Source organism: Fulmarus glacialis, unplaced genomic scaffold (assembly GCF_000690835.1).
Source record: "Fulmarus glacialis isolate BGI_N327 unplaced genomic scaffold, ASM69083v1 scaffold22227, whole genome shotgun sequence".
Classification (NCBI taxonomy): domain Eukaryota; kingdom Metazoa; phylum Chordata; class Aves; order Procellariiformes; family Procellariidae; genus Fulmarus; species Fulmarus glacialis.
This window is the reverse complement of record NW_009221575.1, coordinates 8799-23223: the sequence shown is the minus strand read 5'-3', so window position 1 is coordinate 23223 and position 14425 is coordinate 8799. Positions and strand designations below refer to the sequence as shown.

The 14425-nt window shown below is 38.8% G+C and overlaps 1 protein-coding gene across 1 annotated transcript in view; it reads right to left on the bottom strand.

Annotated features, from left to right (window-relative positions):
- Positions 1-1509: 1509 nt before the first annotated feature.
- The window catches only part of EEA1 (early endosome antigen 1), a gene marked incomplete at its 5' end in the record, with an annotated part of 21633 nt that continues 8717 nt past the window's right edge, over positions 1510-14425 (bottom strand). Inside the window, 8 exon segments of the mRNA XM_009581173.1 lie at positions 1510-1918; positions 2977-3075; positions 3411-3531; positions 5003-5241; positions 5524-5709; positions 7488-7619; positions 8068-8253; positions 14407-14425. The exon segment at positions 14407-14425 is cut by the window's right edge and continues 29 nt beyond it. Of these exon segments, the coding sequence (XP_009579468.1) occupies positions 1796-1918; positions 2977-3075; positions 3411-3531; positions 5003-5241; positions 5524-5709; positions 7488-7619; positions 8068-8253; positions 14407-14425 (1105 nt within the window).

Below are 14425 nucleotides of genomic sequence, written 5' to 3'. Positions count from 1 at the left end.
AGGGATACGAAACGTATAGATCACTACTTCTGGAGAAGAGGGATTAAGAAGTTTTTTCACTTGAGAGTTAATCAGGACTAGACATTTTTCATAAAAGAGACTCTTCTTCATTCACATAAAGAGCTGTCAATAGATAAAAGCAAACGAACCTGCCTAACGATGGCTAAGCTTCCATCATTGTGACAGAATTTGATTCCTTACCTCGGGCAAGAAGTAGAGGAATTCAGGACACAGTCCTTTTCTCTGAACAGCTGGCAAAATTTTGTAAGACACAGAAGGGCTTGGGGTGTGGGGAATTTATGAGGGTACTTAAGACAAAGGGTCCCTAAATATCGGAAGGCATAAGCCCAGCTCAGAAGAAATAACTTTAGCAGTTTTGAGATACCAGATACAAAGGGAAGAAAAGTTAGAGACAGGCAGGCAAGAACTAACAGGTGTAAATAAAATCACAACAAAAAAGACGTTTGGAGTCTACATGAACTCTACAAGAAACCTCTGTTGCAAGTACATAAAAGAAAATATGAATAAATATCTAAAGACATATATATTGGCCTCTTATTTAGAGCTGTTTGGCTTATAACTAAGCCAGTGGCAGGAGATTCACACCACTGTTCTGAGCAGACTAAATCATATAACTAACATCAAATTTAAGACCCCCCCCCGGTAATGGGGGTCAGATGGAGCAATGGAAAACTGAGGTTTGTTAGGTGTAGCAGGAGTTCAGCTTCTTCCACCAAAAGCTGAGGGAAGGGACAGAAGAAAAGGTCAGATAAACTGCAGCAGTCTCAAAAAACTCACTTTTTCTTAGTAGGATACCTAGTGTGGAAGGTCTGGATGTCCCTTAGAGCCACAAGGACCTCTCAGGGCTTCCAGGGTACGGGCAGGGGGAGAGATGCGCTACAGGCTACTACCAGTATTGTTTGTTTGCTTTTTAAAACCCCCATATAAGGGTTTCTGAAATATTAAAATCCATCAACCGAATACGTAAAAGTGAAATCAATCAATACAGGATAGAATATTGTAATGTATCATGTAATATTCCTACCATGCCAGCTAAACTTGGTCTCATCATTTGTTCACACATACTCTCTCTCAGACACACACATACACACAAACTATGCGATACAGTATGTGTAAAGATGTGCCAGTATCCAAGCGCTGTACTTGGATAAGGACTCGGGTGCTGATACTACAAGTTCTAAGTGGGCAAATAAAACTGAATTGGAGTCGAGTCCAGCTGTTACCATCACTGTGGAGTTCAAACTTCAGAGAGAAAAGCCCAAGAACCAGAGAGATAGAAAGAAAACAAAATCACAAGGGGTTATAAAGAACATCAGATATGCAATCAAATGCAACAATTAGTTATGCTTTTACAGCAACATTTGATACATAAAATCCTCACAAGTTTTTGCATCTTCCTTTTTCTTTGAAGGAAACAAGAATAAACTGCAATATCACATAAACGCTGTTTCTCTTGAACAAAAAAATAAAAGATAAAAAAATACATTGTTACTCCTCTGTTTAAACTTTATTTACAAATAACTGAGTATTTCTAATCTAGACATAGAAGCTCTTTCCAGGATAAATGGCAATAAGCTATGGATGATCTGAGCCCATGTCTCACAAAAAATACAATAGTTTTACTTGGTATCAATAAACATTTTAAAATATACTAAATTTTGCCAAGTGTTACAATCATTGTCCAAACTGAATAGTAGTCTGAGTGCTGAACGAAGTGCATCAACAGAAATCATAAATTTTAGTGTAACATTTCTTTGTCACTCACAATAGCCAGTTATCCTTGCAAGTCATTAAAGCAAGTATCACAGACTCGGACAGGCTTCTTAGAAGAAGGAGTTAAGGCATTCTTTGCTGAGCACTCGGCACAAAAGATATTTCCACACTGTCTACAGTGATGCTGTGAAAGAAAAGAAACATACATGCTGAATATCAATGACAGGGCATTGACCACTAATAGAGATCACTACCATGTCAAGTCAACTCTCATGTTTCAGAAGTTAGTTTGAATTTCCAAATAGTAGTTACATAGCACACAGAAGGGCGTAGGAGTAAATCCTTTCTAAAGGGTATAGGAGTAAAATATTCAGAAGCATTTCACTGAGTCGGGAGACTATACCAGTTTTGTAAATGAACTGGTTGAAGTTCATCCTCTTGAATTTCTCCTCTTGAACTTGTTCTGGTCGCATAAAACACATTCCTACATGTAACTACCTGCTTTCACATTGAGAAGTATCCTTGAATCAAAGGATCCAGCAGCCTTTGTTCAAAGACTACCCAAAGAACATCATTGAAATAATGCAGGACAGGGACAGCCACCTAAATCAAAGTCAGGAAGCACTGCAAAATGATCCTTGTGAATATCCCTCATCTACTTGATTGCCAAGTGACTCGTTGGAGGGATGGTAATCTCTGGACGAAGGGCAGACCGTGCCAATTGAGGGATGCTAACATTTTAGCTGACCACAGCTGTTTTTACAAAGGTCTGACTACAGACCTAAAACAGTTGTTTCTTCTGTTCCATGTCTGTTTAGCGTTTAGAAATATATAGCCACAAAGCACCAGATCATGTTGATGCCTCATATTTTCACATATATCTAATTTCAACAAATTTACATTTCTTTTATGCCTGTAAATCCAGTTCAGACTGGTTATAAACAAGTTTACTGTAAATACTCTTACAACAGCGTAATTTTGCTTGCTCACTTAGGGGACTGAACTATTTTAACACTGTTTATAAACTGATGCTGTTAAAATGGCAAAAGAATCATGAATAAAGTAAGCTCCACAAACTTTATTTTTAATATTTAAGGCACTGCAAGCAATAACTGTATTCTGAAATGTCCTGAGTATCACAGCACCGTTAAGGCCATTTTCTGAAGTTTGTACCCCAACTAAGAGTTTGAAAACAACAGAAAAAGAAAATCCCCACAGACACACACAGTAAAACACACCTACCCTTCTCACTGTCACCGAAAAGCCTTTTCCACAGGCCATACAATTCTGTACCTCATTGTCTTCTGCCCACTTCCTGTTGAGAGCTTGGGTGTGTTTGATCTATATAGAAGATATGAAAAAGCAGGGGTTTTTTTAAATGCATGTCTAATTCCTACTGATCTCCTCTATTTTCACTGCACACATTGCCCAGTGCAGTATAAAAGCACCAATTCTGCCATGATACTGAGAGCTTATATTTGTTCAGAGAGAAAATCTTCCAATCCAAGAGCAGACTTAAGAACCCACAGACAGCAATATGGCCCTTGTACACCACAAGCATAACATCTTAATCACTCTGGAAAGGTAACCCACCACCAATCTGACACAAACTTGAAATTCTCCTAAGTTCCCACATAGAGAATCAACAGGTTTAATTGCTTCAAATCAAATTATACCTGTAATGACTGGTTTTCTCGGCCAAGTTCCTGCATTGCAGCAGTAGTGTTGTCCAGCTTTTTCTTCATTTCTAAAAGTTTGGCTTGAAGCTTTTCAATTTCTCCCTCACTTTTTAAACACCTGAGGAAAAATAGTAAATAGTCATCTCAAAGCATATAAGGCAACGTACACTGCCTCCTTTGGGCAGGTTGTCACATCTGAGAAGTTACTCTCATAAAATCCAGCCAAAAATATCCTTGCTGTGAAAAGTTCTTGGATGCCTTGACTGAAAAAATGTTCTGTTGTAACAATCAGTTTAAGATTATCTGGCATTGCTCCCAAATATCTGCGGCTTATTAATACCTGGAGTTACTCCCAAAACCAGGCACAGTACTGAATGCAGTCCATCAACAGCAAGGCCCAATAAGTACCCCTGTGGAACAGGACACTCTCACAAACCAGCTGCAGCAGATCAGGTCAGACAACGGAGCAGAAAAGAAACCTTTTTCTTTTAGCAGGGCCACCTCCCATCAGCTGAAATTCAATTAACTGTTGAAAGCCAAATTTCAAAGGGTGTTTTTCTGCCAAGCCATAAATGGCTACTGGATGAGTTCAGCACAGTATGGCAAGGGATTCCAAAGAAAGAGGATCTCACTTGAATTGATCCCATCCTTTCCCAAGGTCTACTGCTCAAAAACCAAATCAGCAAGCTTGACAGTAATGAAAAAACTTTTCCACTCTGTCTTCACCAAACATGTCAGAAAATACGGACAAAGAAAGTTTCCTGCCTCACAGGTGTTTCTTCTACCCATGTAATCACTGCTTTCAGGTAACTCGCACTGCCTTGCATGCCTCCTGCTGCCTGGCGGAAAGGCGCTCTGCTTACCTAAGATTTAAATATATTGTAGAGACAATAGCAGAACTGGAGAAAAGAAGACTGTAGGTTTTCAGGAGGAAGAAAATGCCTCTTGTGTGAACCTTAGCCTAATCCAATTACACGTTCAATCTCCTAACATTGAGCAGTGGGCATACCTAGAAGTCCCTAAGCAAATTCTATGTTACTGGAAACACTGAAGAGTCTCCTTCCAGGCTTCTGGATGACTACTGGATCTCCTCTGATTGAGTCAAGGCAGAGAAGCCTCAGAGTGATGGAGAAGGAGCTTCTCAGGTAAGAGAAGAGAAGCTCTCTCTGCCAGGCCTTGCAAGATGAGATAAGAAACCACAACCTAGACACCTACACACCTCAAAGTTCAGAGGAGCCCAATGGATTTAGAAAGCTCTTACGGATATGCATAAACCTTTCAGCACAAGCACAGAGCTGTGGCTTTGGTGATAAGTAAGGTCCTGATAAGCCTGCCTGATTTTCTACAAAACAGTCACCTTGTCAAAGCCCACAAAGAGCACAGTTTGTTCCCAACACCCCTTGCTGTGCTTTGACAGGGACGACAGAAGGTTGCACTCTGGAAACTGCACCCACAGCGCAGGCACTACAAACAAACACAGATTTAAATAAAGCATGCACAGAGAATCCTGAATCAACTGAAACAAGTTTTCAGTGTGAGGCTATCCATTTCCCAAACAATGCTTCCACATCATCATGACCACAGCTTACCTCTCCAGCAACGCTCTTCTTTCATCCTGATTATTCTGCACTGTTGCTTCCAAGACAGCAATGTCCCCACGTAAATCATCCGTCTGTTTCTCCAGCTCGCTCACTCGCCTCTGACTGCTTTGCCACTCTTTCTTCATGGTAGCCAGGTTTTCATTCAGAGCTGTGACCTGCATGGTAAGCTTGGTCTCCTTTTCCTCATGCTTCCGGTTTTCTTCTTCTTTCTCTTTTTTCTCTGTGTGCTAAGAAAACAATGGAACAATGAAAAACAACCTCCTACATTTAATTGAGGTAAAGAATCTTACTGTACTAGAATCTCTACTTTTAATCAACAAACTCTATTAGACAAGGATGTCATCCCACTGAATTTTCCTACACCATTAAATGCCTCAAAGACTTCTGACCTTGTCATTTAAAAATGAATGTAATGTGAAACTAAAGTCAACTCTTTGCTTCCCCTCTGTCCCTGAAAGAATCCAAAGGCGTGTTCACAAAACAAGTCTTATACTCTTTAACATACTAACCAGTTTAGCTTCAATTTCAGCACATTCTTTCTTCAGCTCCTCTTCTCTCTTTTTCAGCTGCTCTTTGACAGCTTGATGGGTTTTCTTCTCCTGTTCCAGAGCTGAATTCATATTATCTATTTTGCCCTGCAGCTCTAATTTCTGTTGAATCAATAGCTGTTTTGCATCCTTGAGATTTGCCACCTCCTGTAAGGATACAGAGCTCAAAGTTAAAGTAGCAACATTGAAAGTGTAAATTATTTAAATTAAAAACTACTGTAATTCTTTCCAAGGAGAGGACAGCAATAATTTTTAGTTTTATCACTGGAAGAAAGCATGATTTTATAGCACAAAGTATCAATGATTTTCATGATCAAAGATTTTAAATTTATACCTATATTATGAACAACATTCAATTTTTAAAATAAATTTAATGTATGTTTCTACTAAAGTGGTGGAAGCTCTGCTGGATTATTTTCTACAGTTCTTTGAAAAGATACGTCCATTGTCATTTTCCAGAGTCTGCTCTAAAATTTACTTCACATTGTTCTCTGGTTGCAATAATGAGCTTAAAGGTGTCATAAGGACAATGTATAAGTAATTACCCTATGTTTTAAGCAAGTAGGATGATACATTTGGTTTTAAATATTAGTTTTACTTGTTCTTTTGTAATAAAACATAAAAAATCCTGAAGTAGAATAGTTAGTTAAATTTATAGGAATCATTTTCCTTAAAATTACACAGCCAAGCATGCAGGTACTAACAGACTAATAGGGGTTGCCAGTTTTCCATGAATCAAAATTTGCGTCACAAACTGAAACCAAACCAAAGAGAACATATCCGGAAGACGGGGATGTCCTACAGATGCATATTTATCCATTCCTTGGTAGGAGATGGGAAATAGAGTATAAGCCTTTCGGAGACAATTTCTGTTTTAGTCTGACAGCTTCTAGGGAAATTGATAGATGAATATTAAGCTGCCATTAGTGTGCACACATTTTATACACATCTTTATAAATTTTCTTCTTTAGAATAGAGATTTTAGGAATGACAAGAATTATAATAACCTTTCCCCAAAATCCAAGAAAGTACTGGGCACAGATTGCTTGACAGAAACAAAGTACAGACTTCTATCTAAAAATAAGAGACCATTTTCTAAACACTGGAGAACAAAAGAACATCTGAAACTCATAAGATATCACATTACTTTCTTTTTATTAGCGTACAGGGACTGTACCTTCATTTATACTTGTGCAGCAACTTAAGCCCTGTGTGCTTAACAGATGCAAATATAACTACTAATAGTATAATATGGAAAACACAAACTACGGCCTTTTAGGAGTATTTGTTTCTACAGAGACTAAAAAACGAAATACGTAGAATGTGGCGAGAAATAGTTTGTTTTACTGAAGACTAAAAATTATTTAATTAAAGCCTCCAAACTTTTACCCTTTAGACACCTCATTTGATTGTTATGATTTTGGAAGAGAGTTAGTCTTTTATGAAGCTCCTGACATTGTTTCTTCCCCAACTGTGACTTTTTAAGACATTTTAAGAAACCACAGCACATCAAGGGAGTTTCAACTCTACCATGCATCCTTAAGAAGTACCAGATGTGCCTGGAATATCTGGGAAACTTCACATTCATGACACTTTTAGACATCCTTTCTGCACTTCAGAATAATCAAGCAAGGGTACGCACAGTGAATCTACAGTGGAACAGAAGAAAAGCCAGGACATACATCCCATCCTGAAGCTAAGACAAGTTATGTGGTCCACCTGGCACCGGTACTTCAGGATTATCACTAATCAAGTCAGCATTGCTCAGGAACCTCAACAAAATCTGTGCTTTGGTTCCCTTACCTGTAATACTGATATTTACAGCAACCATCTTTGCAAAGCCGTAACAAATAACATCTACTGAGTAGGCACATACTTATTATCAGATAACCAACCACATGAAGACTCATTTTGTCTCAATATACCTTCTCAAATTCTTGCTTGCAGGCTCTAAGCTCTTCACCCAGCTTGGCACTTTCTTTTTCAAGTCTACTCCTTATTTCCTGGAGCTCTGTTGTTTTACATTTTTCATTAGCCAAGTCTTTTTCTTTCAAAATCTTGAAGAGAAATAAAAAGTGCTACAAAAGTTACTTCTTCCAAGTTCACAAAATAAAAAAAAAAAACCCAAACAAAAAACATCCAGGCCCCAAAAGCTACTTGGAGGCTTTGTAATTAAGGGGAAACAACTGCCACATATCTCTATCCACAGTTTGTAGTGCAAACAATTAGCAGCATGTTTGCAGTTTTAGATTTAAAACTAATAATGTTTTTCCACCTGTCTAGCCACTTAGAACAAATTAACAGCCTATTTTGAACCAAATTCATTTCAAGTGTCTGTTGAAAGTCTTTGCACCACAGGTTCAGTAAAACTGCCATTGCTATGCACTACAACACAGCTATGCCCTCAAAATACCCCTTGTTTAGAGATGTAACAGAAATTAATAAAGGGTGCCTGCATGGGGTGGATATTTCTGTGTGAAAATTTCAAAAGACAGAGGCATTTACCCTGTCATTCTGAAGATCCTGTAACATTTTGGTCTTCTCGCCCAGCTGCTGCTCCTTCTTTGATGCATCCTGCTCCAGTGTAGACTTTGCTTTCTTCAGTTCCTGAATCTGCTGATTATTGCTAGCAATTCGATTTCTGCTGGAAACTAATTCTTCTTGAGCTAGAGCAAGTTTTTCTTCTGTGGACTGATTACAAAGAGAGTTCAGCAAATTATCTGTCAGTATAACAGCTTCAGATACTCAACAGTCACTTAAACATTTTCCACATGGAAAAATCGTTATCTAGCGTGCAACATTTAGCTTCAAACATTGTCAAAGCATAGTTACAGAAACTTCTAGGTTACGAGGTTACCCTAAGTAAAAAGAAACTACCCCAGTACCTTTTCCAGCAGCAATAACTTACTGTACATATTCCGGCTTGCATCCTTCCACAGAGAAAAGTTGAAAACATACAAAAGGGCAGAGAATGAAAGGTGACTGATGAAAAGAGAATGAACTTGAATTTGCTCACACAAATTTATTTTATTCTCAGGGTAAATCAACTACTCTGTAACACCAGACAGCTGTTACTTAAGAGCCAGTGAAGCTATACTGTGAAGATTTCAAAAGTCATTCAATGATATTTTTTACCAATGACTTAATGAAGCTAGTGCTAGGGCAATTGTAAAATTTTTGAAAAATCCTTAAATGAAACGTACAACCTAAAAATGCTAATATCAGGACAAAATGTTTCACAGTCTCGGCTGCCTCAGCATTTTAAACACAAAATTTAAACTTCTATTCAAAATCTACTACAGATTATATTTTAATTTGCCTCCAACTCTCCCCATTACCTAGTAAAAGAACTTTGATTTATCTCTCTACAACAGGTCACAAAAACCCAAGAAACAACGTAAAACTTGCACCCAAGGCTCATTTGATCTGCTCACAGCAAAGTCAAACTTTGGGGTTCTTCTTGAGTTAGTATTCTGGAGATTATTTTTTTTAAAGCATAGAACACTTAGAAGCATGTTCTTTCACAAAGAACCAATGAGAAAGAAAAATACCAAACTCATCTTCCACTCCTCCAAAACACCGGTATTTTATGGAAATGTTTGATGCTAAGATACAGAATATGACATGATTTATTATTAGTAACAAGTTTATTACCTTCAGTGCACCAGTAAGGATTTAAATTCTTTCAAGGTAAACTAAATTCTTTTTGAAGCTCTTACTTAAATCCCAATCAAACCGCTTGTTGAAGGTTAATGATTTTAAAAAGAACAATACGCACAACTGTGACTTCCCTTAATTACGCATATGCTTTAGCCACTCCCGATTTAAAACCAAATTGATTTCTGATGACTCCTAACCCTCCCTTGTAAGGTCTAAAGTATTTTGCCTGTAGAGTCAGACTTAGTTTGAAACACCAATGATGGAACACTGCTGATTCAATAGCATTTTCAAAAACCCCAGTGGCTCTTAAAAAGCTCACACTGGCTTTTAAAATTAATTTGCAGACAAATTTTTTCTTTTGCCTTCTGAGCTACTAAAGTTTACTACTTAACACTTCACAAGGTGTTAACTCAGATATTTTTTTAAGCAAAACAGGAGGTGCTTTTGCAATTTCAAGCTTTCAGCAGGTTGGGTCTTTCAGAAAGCAAAATTATCCCTCTTTGCTCCACTGTGGGCAGTGGAGTACCGTATTTTCGTAACAATGAGAAAGGATGGGAAGGGTAGCACCATCATATAACATCTTCACAGGAAAACCCAATAGTCTCTGTAGTTTTAGAAAGAAACACAATGAAGCCACAGCTTTTATTCAAATTTGTTTCCAGTAGAAGAAATGTGGTTACATCCGATTTGTTAGCACAGGATGATGAAATTTGATGTAGTGACCCCCAAATTAAAAGCCTCACATAGAGGACACTTCTCTCTCAACCCCCCCGCCCCCCCCAAGTGTCTACACTGGACAGGTTATATCATTGTGTCTATACCTATGCTAAGACAATGTAAACGTTCTTATAAGGGGAGCCAGTATTCAGCCTACTCTGCACTGTATTATGCACAAACATTTCTATAATTCAGTAGTTTGTAATATAAGAGACTTGGAATTTTGCATACAGTTTAGCATACTATAGCTTACATATACACGTGCCTCTTAACTGTGCTGCGATTAATAATGAGGCTACCTACCTTAACTGGGAAACCATTTCTTTCTGCTTTGCTCAAAAGTCCCTCACAGCAGAAATGAGCAGATATCTTCTGGCACAAAGTTAAACATTCCAGTTATTATCCTTGCTCCTGGCCCAGTCTCCACTGAGACCATAATTCAGCCCGATTCTTTTGGACTGCTGAGGAGCTCGCATCTTTAACATAAAATCACCTCTCAAAACATCTGATGCCATGTACCTTATTTAATTACCATTCAGTTTTGCCATTGTTCCCAGAATATAATAGGTGTTCCCCCAACAAGATACCCTCAGTCATGAGATTGCTCTTTAGGATGACAGCCAAAACTGAATGCAAAGAAAAGGTACAGAGTAAGACACCCCAATCTGTACTTATTTTTGTAAGTAAAACCAGATGCCAGGATGACTGGTATAGAGTTTAAATAAATAAATAAAAAGATAAGAAGATATCACAGTCTGATTCGCTACAGCTTGGGCTATTGCAGTGCAAATTATAGTGCCAACAGCAGAACTGGTCCTAGCTGGGTGGCAGCACCTGGATTCATCCCACCTAAGTGAGGTGCACAAATGAGCATTTTAGCCTGTGTGCTCCCTGATCCCAGTCCACAACGAGAGACATGAAATTATTCACAGATGCTAACCTGATCCCTCTTTACCTCCTAAGAAGAAGGGTTAGACTGACTGCAGGCAACTTAGGCTCCTGACTTACAGACCTGAGGTTTGGCAGCATCAATATTGTCCCAGAACATCCACTGAAGATACACTGACAGCGATGCCAATATTGGAGGCAAAAAAACATTCTTTTGAGAACACAGAGGAAACCAGGACTGACAAAAAGCACAAATGCCAAGACTGAATAATACTTGGCAGACTTCAGGAGAGCAGGATTCATACAAAGTATGTTTGCACTAATTCAAAATCAAGGCAAAAATAACAGTTCTGCATTTTTCTTAACTCTTCTATACAAAAAATGCCTTTTCCACAAAAAAAAAATTTAAATACTTTGTGTGTGTGTGTATTCAAAAAATATATATATATAGTATATACACACATATATACGCACATATATATTTGTATATATATGTGTGTATATATATAAAAAATAGTTAGTGGTATTCTTTTTTACTACATATATTCTTTTTTATCAAAAACTATAGCTTTTACAAGCACTCAAATCCTACCCAATTTCTTTTTCTAGTCAGAGAGACAAAAATATATGAGTGTCCTTACTGTTATAGACGGTGCATTTTTAAACCAAAGTAAATGTGCAGCAAATAGTATCCATAAAATTTTAACTACGTTCTCACTTCCAATTTTGTTACAACACGTCTCACTTTTCCTCTGCAAGACTTACAGTAAGCTTCAAAGTTTGCATTTGGCTGTAGCTACACAGCCAGGATCTTCTGTAACCGAACCAGAGACTAGGATTCAGCCATGCTGATGGCACTCCAGAGAGCAGCTGCCCGCTCTGCGGCTCGCTCGCATGCAACGCTGTGTCTCCACCTGCAAAACTTCACCGGAGCATTTGCTCACTTTTCAATCGCACCTCAGTCTCCCAGCCGGAGATGAGCCAGCGATCCCAGCGGTGATATTCCAAACAGATGCCAGCAGATGGTGCTCTGTGTACGGCCCAACTCCTGCCATGCCCTCCCAGGAACTAGACCTACCACCCTACCCATGTCACCCATACTCTGTACGGCCTTTTATGATCTGTCCCCACACCTGAAGCCTTGGCCTCACCAGTAGCATGGTGCTACACCATGTGAGAATATTTAAGTTTTCCCTTGTAGTATTTTTTAACCAAAGAAACCTAGCATTGCTAGGATCTCACGATACGGCCTGGCCGTGCCTCTCCTGGACAATGCTGGGCTTCAGACTGTGCTGACTCAACACAGCTGTGCAGGGAGTTCGTATCTCTACTAAAAATCCTGCACTGAAAGACACTCAAGCTCACCTTACATACAAGTTTTAAAAACTTCTACTACTGCCTACTAATAAGATTAAGACCAATCTGAACCCCAGCCCACTCATCAGCTTCAGTTCCAAACTTTAATCAAAATCCATAGCTCTCGCTCAAATGATCTACTCTTATTACGTAACTCTCCCAAGGCAAAACATAACCCAGACAACTGACTTTGAATTGAACTGTGAAACTCCACCATAAAGTTCTGCTGACTTGAGTGGCATTTTGACATTCAGCTCTCAAGACTAACATTATCACACAGAGGCTTTGTGAATGTGCTTTTTCCTTGCGGTCTTCTAAGACAAGTTATCACTGCTTCTTTAGGTTAACATTGCAATGTGGCAGCACATCCACGATTAAAGATCAGCTCCCCGCCTTTTCCCTCTTCTTCATTTTACAGAAAAAAGTGGTGGCAAGCAGACCTCACTAATCCTAATTAATATATGTTTTTAAAAATCTTTTAAAATCAAGCAAACAGCCTCCAAGTTCGTACATCATTTCAGTACTGAGGACCCCAATCTTCCTCAGGCTCTCTAGGCTCCACAGAGACTTACATAATAAATCAAGTTACCTGACTGCTCGTCCTGAAAATCTTGTTTTCCTGTTGCCATCCCCTTATTTTACCTTTTTGCATGGATGTTCTCTCTCTCTCTTGCTACCATCCCCATTCAGGTTTAAAAGCATGTGGGACTCCTACTGTCCTATTTTATACTTGCCAGAACTAGAGGTCATCAAGCTGGTTTAATAATACTTTTTCAGAGCTATTTTTGCAATAAGCGATACTTAAACGAAAACTATACCAAAAAACCCAGTTACTGAGCACATCCAATGCTTTTACAGGTCATTGCATTACCAAACGTTGATCTAAATGCGTTGCAGGAATTTAAGTCACAGAGGTACGTGTGCTATAGTAACTAACCCTAAGAAAGAGTATGTTTAAACCACCGTTGCTTGTTAATCATGCTGAAGTTCTTCACAATTTAACACAGCGATTCCACCAAGCTGCACTGAAAGTAAAGCTTCTGTAACCTGCAGGGAAACATGGCAGGTAATCTAATGCTACAGAGGAGGAGTAACATTAATAAAACTCCAATGGCCTATATGTAAAGGAGCTATTTTCTCTTTTTCTTAAAATAACCCCAAACCTGGAGGTTGGCTAGGGCTCCACAGCCCACATGGGCCTATCTGAAACAGCCACAACAAGACCTTTAACAATTTTGGTGGTGGGACTGAAAGACATCCACTGGGACAGGTGAAAGGGAGCGATGAAATATAAGCAGTCATCAAAGGCTCCCTTTATACATAATGAAGCAAACAGAAACTGACATCTAAAACAGATCAGATGATCTGTCCTCCCGAAGTGCCTATTTCTCTCCATAAACTTCAGAAGAACCTAGAACAACAGTGTCAGAAAGACACAGATAAAGCTGCAGTGGAATTCATCTGAAGGGAAAAGTGCCAAAGCTACACATCTTGCCAGTAGACAGCCAGTCTCTGCAGCACAGTATGTCCTGGGACTAACTGGAGCATTGGTTTAGCACTGACATGAAGGAGGGGGGCAGAAAAAAAGGACAAAAACCACCTTTGCTGACTGACTCAACTCCCAGCAATACCTCTTGGAAGGCACTACACCCTAATACCAAATCAGATAAATTCAGCTTAGGAGTAGCAAAAACTTCAAGGACTAAGTTCGGACGCTTGTTTCCAGGCAGGTCCCTAAACCTACTGTTTCTATTAGTTTGACATTGCTGAACATCTACAATCAGCCAGGAAGAAGCAGAAGGGGCAAGGACATGGGAAAAGACAACAATAATAAAATTCTAGTTAAATCATCTAGAAGATAGCGGTTACTCACATGCTGGCAGAGACTTTGCCCTAATTAGTTATGCTGTTTAAAGCTACAATATATAACAAGAAAAAGCAACATGAAAAATTAACTCTTAAAAGAATACAAAAATAAATCATCTTTCACTTTGCTGCTGCACAAATGCAAGGGTATTTCAGGTAAACTGGCAAATACCCTTGGCTTTAAATTAGTTTCAGGATGTCCTTTGTCCCAGGGGAAGGGATTGAACAGCACTAAATTCTATATGTAGTAGAAGAGCTTTTTTCTGCCTATACAGTTCTTGCACTGTTTCTTGGTCTTCAGAATAGATATAAACAGATCTACTAAGTCACACATGACATGAAAATGACTGTAAGTACCTTAAGGTCTTGCCTGGTT